The 11,492-nt window shown below is 39.9% G+C and overlaps 1 protein-coding gene across 1 annotated transcript; it reads left to right on the top strand.

Moving 5' to 3' along the window:
- The first annotated feature begins 4,214 nt into the window (after positions 1-4,214).
- LOC115799497 (mannose-specific lectin-like) lies at positions 4,215-5,342 on the top strand. The gene is made up of 3 exons (XM_030756697.1): positions 4,215-4,347; positions 4,610-4,703; positions 4,812-5,342. The coding sequence occupies exons 2-3, from the start codon at positions 4,614-4,616 to the stop codon at positions 5,070-5,072; spliced, it is 351 nt and encodes a 116-aa protein (XP_030612557.1). The 5' UTR covers positions 4,215-4,347; positions 4,610-4,613; the 3' UTR covers positions 5,073-5,342.
- The last annotated feature ends 6,150 nt before the right edge of the window (positions 5,343-11,492 follow it).

The raw sequence follows: 11,492 nt of genomic DNA, 5'->3' as shown, positions 1-11,492 counted from the left end.
GCTTCCCTTAGGCAGTGTTATTAGAAAACATTGCATACATTTTCATTGTTATGAAGATGATACCCATCTTTGTCCATGAAGCCAGATGACACACATTAATTAGTTAAACTGCAGGAATGTCTTAAAGACATAAAAGCCTGGATGACCTCTAATTTCCTGCTTCTAAATTCAAATAAAACTGACTGTTTGTTGTGATTTTGCGCTATATAAATAAAATTGAATAGAATCAAATCGAATTGAATTGAATCGAAGCAAATCTAGTAACACTGAGAGGGATCTTGGAGTCATTTTTGACCAGGATGTGTCCTTCAATGCACATATTAAACAAATATGTAGGACTGCTTTTTTGCATTTGCGCAGTATTTCTAAAATGATAAACATCCTTTCTCAGGCTGATGCTGAAAAGCTAATTCATGCATTTATTACTTCTAGGGTGGACTATTTATTGTAATTCAGGGACAGGTACTAGAAAGAGAGAGCATATTTCTTTCACATTGGCTTCCTGTTATATCCAGAATTGATTTTAAAATTCTTCTCCTCACATACAAGGTCTTGAATAATCTGGCCCCATCTTGTCTTAAAGAACCATATCACCCCAATAGAGCACTTCCCTCTCAGACTGCTGGCTTACTTGTGGTTCCTAGGATACTTAAGAGTAGAATGGGAGGCCGAGCCTTCAGCTTTCAGGCCCCTCTTCTATGGAACCAGCTCCCAGCTTGGATTCAGGAGAAAGACACCCTCTCTATTTTCAAGATTAAGCTTAAAACTTTCCTTTTAGATCAAGTTTATAGTTAGTTATGCTGCAAGACGCCCAGGCTGCTGAGGCTTCCTATGATGCCCTGACTGTTTCTTTTTCGTTCACCTCTTTTCACTCTGCTTATACCCCACTCTGCATTTAATTATTAGTTATTATTAATCTCTGGCTCTCTTCCACAGCATGTCTTTTGTCTTGCCTCCCTCCCCTCAGCCCCAACTGGTCATGGCAGATGACTGCCCCTCCCTGAACCTGGTTCTGCTGGAGGCTTGTTAAAAGAGTTTTTCCTTCCTGCTTTCGCACAATGCTTCTTCATACGTGGTTGTTTTGATTGTTGGGTTTTCTCTGTAAATATTGTTTTGTTGTGATTTGGTGCTATACAAATAAAATTTAATTGAATTCTGACAGAGTCAGATCAGCCTGTCCAGCACCAACAACATTTAAAGTCACTTAAATAATCTTTTCTCTCCATTTTGGTGCTTGGTTTGAACTTCAGCAGGTCACCTTGACCATCTCTACCTGCCCAAATGCACTGAGTGGCTATAATGTGATTGGCTTACTGGATATTTGCTAGGTCCACTTCCATTCATACAGACCTGAAAGGATCCTTCTGGGCCTTACTTTGCTGTTTTGTAGCTCATTATAAAATTATCCTCTAATCTCTTTCAGGGTGGATTTGGTGTGAAATACCTCTACCACCACTTTTACCTGAAACCCACCACGTGTCCCAGAGGAATGACTGAGTTGGACCCTCAGAGATGCCCCTTCAGGAATGACAAAGTGAGCAAACATCAAAATGTAAAAAAAAAAGGAACGTTAACCATCTATCAAGCCATCAGCAACATCCTGATTCTCATTATTTTTAATTGCTCCACAGCCTCTGATGGATTGTGCAGTTTGCTACAAATCGGCAGGAGACCAGATAGAAGCTGAACCCAAGCCGTATGTTCACTGTATCCAGAAACCGAGACTCACAGAGGTATTATTTCTCATGTCCTGAAGGATGTATTATTTTGCTTTTTAAATCCATAAAAATTATGTAGTTTTCTACATATAAAATTTTTATGTTCTGTTTTATATATTTTATGTCTCCTACACATTCTTTTGCCACATGTTAAACCTGTTCACAAACAAAGGTACCCTGCTTGTTGCATAAACTCAGTCTTTTGTCTCAGAAACCTGAAAAACTGCTCTGACAATGATGGCAGCTTAAAAAAAAAAAAAGAAAAAAAAACCAGTTTGGAGTGAAATTTAATCTTTCTTTGAAGGTTTTTCATGTGAATAATGACCAAACATCTTTTTGTGTCCTCTCTTGATTCAGGAGATGAAGAAAAACAGGGTGGATCACTTCCGTAAAATGAACTACCACAGTGGCGCTCCTACACTTTTGGCTCTGAGTACCGGCTAAACATAATTTTCTCATCACAAGACAAATATATCCAAAAACCTATAAAAGAATACTCTACCTATCCTAGTTAAGCAGTTGCATGCATACTCAACTGTAGTGTGACTTTAATTGTTGCTATTCATTTATTCACTTGTGATAAATGTGTAAAAGAAGTGTTTTTTTTTTTTCTTATAAAGTTGTTGTATTCCATGTGTAACATATAATAAAAATAAGAAAAAAACCAGCTGTGTTTAATTTATCTGCAATCTCATTTGGGTTTAACTGACATTTATCTATACTCTGTTTAAACTTGTTAAGAATCCAGTTTCTTCACAGGTAAAATTCCTCACCACCACCACCACCAAAAAAAAAAAAAAAAGTCTCATTGAATACGCACTTTGTGCAGGGCTTCACGTTGGGTGAGGTCACTCCAGGAAACCAACAATACACACTGATGTTAAGTTGGTTAAGACAGCAGATATTACTATTAGTCTATTAATACTTGCAAATGAATTACAGACCAAAATACCTCAGCACAGGTCATTTACTTAAGCCTTTTACTACAAAGAAACCAGTGTTAAAAAAAAAAAGAAATATATGTTTAAAAAATTATTTTTCTCTATCTAGAATGAATGATTTTTTTTTCAACTGATCCCATCGTTTTTAACATATAGCCCTCTACTAGATGGTTGTGGATGTGAGCAGTGCTGGAAGAATTACTTTGATCTTTAAACAGAGGTACTGAGTGCCAATTTAAGAGTAATAAAAAACAATTTTTTCTGTACAACTTTATCAGTCTCTCACATTGTTGCTGAGGAATTTTGCCTCACTCTTCATTTCAACTTTGCATCAGTTCATTGAGGTTTTTGGAAGATCATTTATGCACCGCTCTCTTAGGGTCCCACGCTGTGTTTCTTTTTAAGCCCCTTTTGTTCCAGAGGTCTTGTGTTTTGTTCACATGCAACTTTGTAAACCTAAGCTGTGTTGCCATGTTCTTTTTTGAGAGGCTTTCTCCTGCCAACCCTTCCAAATAAGCCATACTTGTTCAGTCTTATTCTATTCGCTTGAACTGTCATGAACTTTAACATTTAACATGCTAACAGAAACCTGTTTTGCAGTTTTTCTGAATATTGCATGGTCTGAACATGGGTCAAATTTGCTGGGGCACCCACTCCTGGGAAGATCATAGCATGATGTAACACGAAACAGCCAAAACTGTAGCATTTATAAAGGTGTTCATGTGTGCTGATGATCAATTATTGCAAAGTGTCTTTGATTATCTGGACCTGGCTTCTACTTACCATCTTAATTCCTGCGGTGGCAGTAAGGGTGGTGGTTGAAGGTCACAACAGGAAAAAGGGAATATCAAATACTTCTAGTGTTTCTAATGTGTACTTTCAGGAGATGATGGTCTATGTTGATACTTGATGTCATTTCACAGGTTTGTAAATTTTCAGTTATTAATGAGATGGCTCTGAGGACAAATCGCCCCTTTGTCGCAGATTTTTTTCACTCTTTGAGCAGCACTTCTCTCATTCTGATCATCGTGTGACTCCCACTGTGGATCAATAAATGCACAGTACTGCATTATTTCCTTGTTACATTCAAGGGCCACATATGTTACCAAGAGCTCGAACTTTTAGAACTCTGGACTCAAATAAAAAGGAAGACGTCAAAGCCGCTGCATTTACATTCATGTATCAGCTGCCAAAGCAAATTTTAGGTCAAGGTTTTTGTTATCTAACCTCACAATAGGCTTGGTGTTGAATATACTTACATAATATTATAATCTGCCAAATGATTGGAAAAAGGAGTGAGTAGCCAATTCTGAATTCTGAAAAGATTTTTGTTAAAATACTACTTTTAAACTACGCCAAACACAGTGTATTGCATAAAATCCCTGGAGGCATTACCTTGCATGCCTGTTACACAATCACATTTCAGGATGCCTGAAGGATGTTTACTGACTTGCCAAGATGCAACAGTTAGATTGAATTAACTAGTCTGTCAAGTCTTAAAAGATTAAGCAAACAAAAGCGTAAAAATGTCAAGGTGAGCAACCCACCCCCTATCCCCCACTCCCCACTTGTCAACTTTTGTAACCGCCCTCATCTTTGGTCTATAAAAATGTGAATTTTGCTGTTCACTCTCCACTTCTCTTCTCTCAACTTTGCTGCTGTGTCGCTGGCGGAAGACATTCAAGCCCGTAAGTATAAATTTATATTGATGTTTTCTGTTAAATCTGTGCAAATGTTTGTAATTGGTATCAAATTTGTTTTTGGGGTTTGTTTGTTTTTTTGTTGTTGTTGTTGCTGGGTTTTTTTTTTGGGATAACAATTAATGTGAGAAGAAAAGTTTTCAGTGATGCACATAAATCAAACTGAAGACCAACGTGGAAACAAACTGTTGGTGCATTTTCTGTGTTTTATATTGATATGTTGAATTTTGCTTTGTTGTGTGTGTTGCAGAATCATGAGCAGGAACTTCTTGGCCAAAAATAATGAGATGCGCAGGGGAGACTACCTGCTGTCCAATAACAAGCAGTTTAAGGCCATTTTTCAGGTGGGTAACCTAAGACACATATCAGCAAACATGATACGTGTGCAAAATGAGCAAAGTGTTTGGATGTGTTCATTCTGATGACATTCAGTTCGATTTTCTTTTTCTCAGGATGACGGTAACTTTGTCATCTATGGCTGGAAGCCCACGTGGTCTTCAGACACTGCAGGATCAGACGTTTTCCGCCTTTGCATGCAAGAAGACTGCAACCTGGTCATGTACAACAAGGCCAACAACCCTAGGTGGCACACAAACTCCCATAAAGGCAACGCCAACATGTGCCGTGTTCAACTGACCGATGATGGCAAACTGGTGGTGAGCAAAGAGTATGAAGAAATCTGGAGCTCTGCAACCTCCAAAGGCATGAAGTGATGCTTGTGTGACACCATCATAGGGTGTAAACCTTCACTGAGGTTATTAAAGCATAAAAAAGATTTTCTATTTTCTTTCTAGTTAGCTTTGATGAGGCTCTGCACCTCAACTTCTTCATGTGTATTTCCTTTTTACACTACAGCTTCCATGCTGCTGTAAAACACAAAAGATTGTTAACAAGTGGCAAGCATAACAAAAATAAAGATTTTTAATGCCTCTCAGTGTGGAACAAGTATCCAAATCTTAAAATAAAAGCTATTTCACCAGCGTTGAGTTTCTCTCTTAGTCTTTTGTTCTGTGTGCATATTTAAATAAGGTAGCAGTGCTTTGGCAGGTTTATATTTCTGTCACTAAACAGATTTTCTTAAGTCAATATTGCTGCAAAGGTGCAGGATACAGGCACAAAACTTTAAAGGTGTGCAGCTGAGATCCAAATTAACACAGACTTTGTAGATGACTGATCTGGGCCATCAGACACCTTTCACTAATTTCTTATTCTTTTAAATTATTAATGTATTTCCAATTCCTCTAATGAAGCATAATCATATGATGTAGATATAAGATATTTTTCTTCACTTCAAGAGTGTGTCCGCTTCTTTATGCATCTGCGTGTGCCGACCAATGAGGTTCTGGAGACACCTGCTGACGTACTGTAGCAACAACTACCACAAATGTGGTTTTGAGAGTTACAACCTTACAGAATACAGTCATGAGATTTTACAAGTTTAAAGTTTTGTAATGAACTTATCTGTTGAATAAATTGGATGTCAGTCCAAAGGTTTCCAAAATGATGTGCTGTGGCACAGGCAAGACCAGGTGTGCCCTGTTTTTTGGCCCCCATGTAGTCCTGCATCATTCACAAACACTGTAGGAAGACCATTCAAAGATCAGAAATACCAGATTGTTTTCTGTGGTATACATGAGAAGATTTTCAGTGCACTTGTGGTGTGAGCTGAGACGCTGATCTTGTCAGCACTCTGAGCTGCGCCATTAATGAAGCTGAGATACTGTGATTCTCTCCCTGTTCATTTATAAAGGACCTTCAACTGCACAAACACAGGCCCAGAGCCATTGCAAAGACTCACTCCTAGAAGGATTTTACTCAGAGTGACAGGAGTGCCATCAAAGTGTCCCATAGACAAGTTACTATCCACCTAATTCACAACAGTTAACAGTGAGGTCACTGGACTGATGACCCCCATTGATAGGTTCAGATCATTTTAAAAACTCAGAGAACAAACACACAAGTCTTTTGAACTTGCGCAAGGAGAAGAGATCCGTTCCTTGAACTCAGCTCGCGGCTGAGCGGAAGTTATCTGTCCCGGCGAACTGCTTCCTGCGCAGCGCTTTTATTCGGATTTTCACAATAAGATCACGTGGGTTACATCAAACACAGTTTACAGCATGTAATAAACAACATTCTTGGCTTTTCCCTTACCATATATGGTCGTAAGCATACTGTGACATGTGCGCATGTAACATGGCGTATACGAGACACGTATCCTATATGTGTTCTCTGCAGGCTGAGAGCAGCCTGCAGGTAACTACAACTTCCTTTGTAAGAAATACCACCACGTGTTCCCATTTCAAACATAAAAGCAACAGTATCATATGCACATAAAACAACTTATAGAAAATATACAAATAGAAGATATGATAATTTATAATAAACAGAATGGAATTTATACCATAACTCCAACACCCATTGTCTTTTGTCTGTTGCTTCCTGCCATGAAGGAGGACATGCAGAGGGTTGGTGTGATAGAGGAGGTTGTTACCAGTGGTGCACTATATCCCCAGCCCATCTTTGCTGGTGGAGCACCAACTTTGCAGACATATATACATTTTTTTTAATTAATGTTCTGTGTTAAAGCATCAGTCTCACATTTTATTGTGTGTTTCATAATGACGCCCACACTGAAAACATGCCGCAGCATCATTGATGGGGCAAGGTAACCTTGCTGATTATGTGAACCTGAATGTAGATGGAAGAATGTAACAGTTTTCAGCCAAGATTTGAAAGACAAACATTTAATTGAAATTTCAAAAAGAGAGAAAATCTCTTGAAATTATTTCTTTCTGTTAACAGTGGTTTGTCACACTTTTCCTCCCTCTGGCTCCGGGGAATTCAGGTTCATATTTGTTGTTTTGACCTTTGTGAATCACCACCTTATCGTGGTGGAGGGATTTGTGTGTCCTAGTGATGGCAGGACCTGTGTTATCTGGACCTTTGCTCCCTGGTAGGGTCTCCCATGACAAGTTAGTCCCGGGTGATGGGCCAGACAAAGAACAAGAAACAGTTTACCCTGCTTTTGATAGGGTTACCAGGGCCCCACCCTGGAGCCAGGGCTGGGGAGGGAGATCGAGTAAAGTGTCTGGTGGTCGGGGTGGTCAAGGGTGCTTCACCCGGTGAGTCGATCGTCCCACAAATAATGATGGCTCAAAACCAAAAAACTGTTTGGGGTATTTGTCTTTGTAGTTTTCTACATTTAAATAATGACCAAATATCTCTCTCTCTCTGGGTGGTGGGTGTGTGGTGGGCTAAAGTTTCTCTTAAAAGATCTTCTGCTCGTCGCATCTGGCTCTCTGGACTCTAGCCCTTTGACCGTGGGGGCTCCGTCTGTGGTCTCCCTCCTTCCTCCTCTGGGGTGTGCACGCGGTTGCCATCGGGATGTGTGGCCTCAGGTTTTCTGAGCTCCTGGGCTGTGGATGGCCTGGGTCCCCTGAGTCCTTCCCTATTTGCCTCTGGATCGCGGGGGGCATGGTTGCAGTTTCTTGCCCTCATTATTGAGTACATTGCATGACAGAGGTGCATACACACACATTACTACAAACAATAAAATTGTGTGTGTGTGTGTGTGTGTGTGTATGTGTGTGTGTGTGTGTATGTGCATGTATGGATGTGTGGGTGTGTGTGTGTGTATATCTACTTTTCTTCGATTTTTTTTTCTTCTTTTTTTTTTCCTTTCTTCCTTTTGCCCCTTCCTTGTTGCCTGTCAGACTTGGCATAAATAACTAAATAAAAAAGATAAATAAATAAAAATACAATCATTAACAAGAAGAGCCTATAGAAAACATATAGAGCTGTTCTTGTAAAAGCAAATATGTTTGGTACATCAGTGCATTCGGATCATCATTCCGATTGTGAAAAATGCCAGACATGACAGGCTTAAAAACAAACAAAAAAAAAGACTGATTGTTACTGTAATAACAATACTTGCAAGTGAATTATATTGCATGATAATCCAGCCCTTAGAGTATAAATTGAACTAAAAGTTATATACATGTAAAAGAACTAAGAACTTATTGACACCTTTTTACATTCTGCTATTATGCCAACAATTGAGCACTCTGTATATAAGTGAACAGTAAAATCTATCCATCCATCCATCCATTCACTTTCGCACATCCTGTTCAGGGTTGAGGGGGGTCTGGAGCCTATTCCAGTTATCATAGGGCGAGAGGCAGAGTACACCCTGAACAGGTCGCCAGCCTGTCGCAGGGCCAACACAGAGAGACAAACAACCTTTCACACTCACATTCACGCTTTCATTCACACCTATGGGCAATTTAGTGTAGCCAATTAACCTAACCCCAGTAAGTGCAGGTCTTTGGAATGTGGGAGGAAACCGGAGTACCCGGAGAAAACCCACGCAAGCACGGGGAGAACATGCAGAGAGAGGGAGAGGCCTGGGCCAAGGTGGAGTCTAACCCAGACCTTCCAGGTGTTATTCTAACTGTGAAGCAGCAGTGCTAACCACTACGCCAACCGTGAAAATACAAAAATAAAAAAAAAGTGACAATCATGTTTTTTACTCTGTTGAATTATAAATGTTATTAAGACTGGGTGTGACCAATGCTGGAGGAGTTACTTTGATCTTTAACTTTAACTTTAATCAGAGGTACAGAGTGCCAGTTTAATAGCAATAACTTGAAATAATTATTTTCTATATGATTTTTTTAAATTTTTTTTTATCAGTCTCTCAAATCATTGTGGAGGAATTTTGGTCCATTCTTCTTTTCCACTTTGCTTCAGTTCATTGAGGTTTGTGGGCATTCATTTATGCACAACTCAATTAAGAGTCCCACCAAACACTGATTTGGGCAATTGATTCTTTTCTTTTTCAGCCATTCAGTTGTAGATTTGCTGCTGTGTTTGGGATCACTGTCCTGTAATGAAAGAAGACAATGGTGCGACAGAAGATGGGATAGGATATTAGCAAAGTGCTTGGATGTGTTCATTCTGATGACATTCAGTTCAGTTTTCTTTTGTCTCAGGATGATGGTGACTTTGTCATGTGGAATTCAGACACTGCAGGATCAGATGCTATCCGCCAGGGCATGCAGGGTGACTGAAACCTGGTCATGTACAGCAAGTACACCACAGCTAGGTGGCACACAAACTCTGCCAAAGGCAGCTGCAACATGTGCCGTCTTCAACTGACTGATGATGGCAAACTGGAGGTGAATAGAGAGTGCGATGAAATCTGGAGCTCTGCTACCTCTAGAGGCATGAAGTGATGCTTGTGTGACATCATTCTCATTTTTGCTTGTTTGTGGCATCACCACAAAAAGAGTGCTACAAATACTAGTACAATTAAAATTTAAGAAAATTTGAGCAGATCTCAAACAACTATTCTGTGCATTTGATATCAGAGCAGTAAGTCCCCGTGTGGGCTGATGTTTCTGGTTTATGCTGCAGTTGTGCTGTAGTCTGCCAAAGTTCAGGAATCGTATGATGGACTGCCTGACGAGAAACAACAAAGGAGTAGATCTGGCAATGCAGAGGCTCAGCCCTCATTCTAAGGTGCAACACCATTTTTGCTTCTTGAGAACCGTGGAAACGTCAGAAATTGAGGTAAATATTTTTTTGATTTCACTGCCAGCTCTTTTACCAACACTTGGCCAGAAGATGTTAATTTTATAATTTTTTTAACTTAATTTTCTGTGTGAAAACATCAGTCTCACATTTTATTGTGTTTCATAATGATGCCCACATTGAAAACATGTGGCAGCATCACTGATGGGGTGAGGTAACCTTGCTGATTGTGCCAACAGTCTCCTGAATGCCTGCAGAAGAACATAACAGTTTTCAGCCAAGATTTGAAAGACATTTAATTGTAATTTTACACAGAGAAAAATACTTGAAATTCTGTTTTCAGGTAACAGTGGTTTGGCACACTTCCTCTTTCTTGCTCCAGTCAATTTGGGTTTATATTTGTTATTTCCTCCTTCGTGAATCACCACCTTATCATGGTGGAGGAGTTTGTGTGACCCTGTGATCCCAGGAGCTGTTTTGTCTGGGGCTTTTCCCCCTGGTAGGGTCTCCAATGGCAAATTAGTCCTGGATGACGGGCCAAACAAAGTGTGATTCCAATGGCCCCACCCTGGCACCAGGCCTGGGGAGGGAGCTCAATTCAATTCAATTTTATTTATACAGCACCAAATCACAATAAACAGTCACCTCAAGGCACTTTGTATTGTGGGTAAAGACCTTACAATAATAATAATACAATAACAATAATAATAAAATGTTATGGTCAACAGTATCAAAAGCTGCACTGTCCAACAGGACAAGCACAGAGATGAGTCCACTGTCAGAGGCTGTAAGAAGATCATTTGTAACCTTCACTAATGCTGTTTCTGTACTGTGATGAATTCTGAAACCTGACTGAAACTCTTCAAATAAACCGTTCCTCTGCAGATGATCAGTTAGCTGTTTTATAACTACTCTTTCAAGGATTTTTGAGAGAAAAGGAAGGTTGGAGATTGGCCTATAATTAGCTAAGACAACTGGGTCAAGTGATGGCTTTTTAAGTAGCGGTTTAATAACAGCCACCCTGAAGGCCTGTGGTACATAGCCAACTAATGACAGATTGATCATTTTAAAGACTGAAGCATCAATAATTGGAAAGACGTCTTTGAATAGTCTAGTAGGAATGTTATCTAATAAACATGTTGCTGGTTTGAAGGAAGTAACTACTGAAGTTAACTCTGAAAGATCAACTGCAGCAAAAGAGTCCAAACAAATACCAGCAATGCTGAAAGCAGCCGAACATGAAGATAAATCTTTGAGATGGAAGAGCTCGAGGAAGAGCGTTTGGTGGTCGGGCATTAGCTGCTGGTGCCCCATGGGCGGGGTGCTCAAGGGTGCTCCACCCAGCACACAATAGTCCTACTGGGAGACTTCAATGCTCATGTGGGCAATGACAGTGAGACCTGAAGGGGTGTGATTTGGAGGAACGGCCTGCCTGATCTGAACCTGACTGGTGTTTTGTTTTTGGACTCCTGTGCAAAACACACTTTGTCCATAACAACCACCATGTTCAAACCATGTTCAAACATAAAGATGTTCATAAGTGCACGTGGCACCATGACACCCTAGATCACAGGTCAATGGTCGATTTTGCAGTCTCATCA

Source organism: Archocentrus centrarchus, chromosome 20 (genome assembly GCF_007364275.1).
Source record: "Archocentrus centrarchus isolate MPI-CPG fArcCen1 chromosome 20, fArcCen1, whole genome shotgun sequence".
In the NCBI taxonomy this organism is placed as follows: domain Eukaryota; kingdom Metazoa; phylum Chordata; class Actinopteri; order Cichliformes; family Cichlidae; genus Archocentrus; species Archocentrus centrarchus.
This window is presented reverse-complemented; position numbering and strand designations above follow the sequence as displayed.

Bases quoted from the DNA above. Each gene is read 5' to 3' on its own strand.
- LOC115799497 (XM_030756697.1), top strand. From the start codon at position 4,614: ATGAGCAGGAACTTCTTGGCCAAAAATAATGAGATGCGCAGGGGAGAC. The intron at 4,704-4,811 runs GTGGGTAACCTA...TCTTTTTCTCAG, and splicing joins AGTTTAAGGCCATTTTTCAG to GATGACGGTAACTTTGTCAT.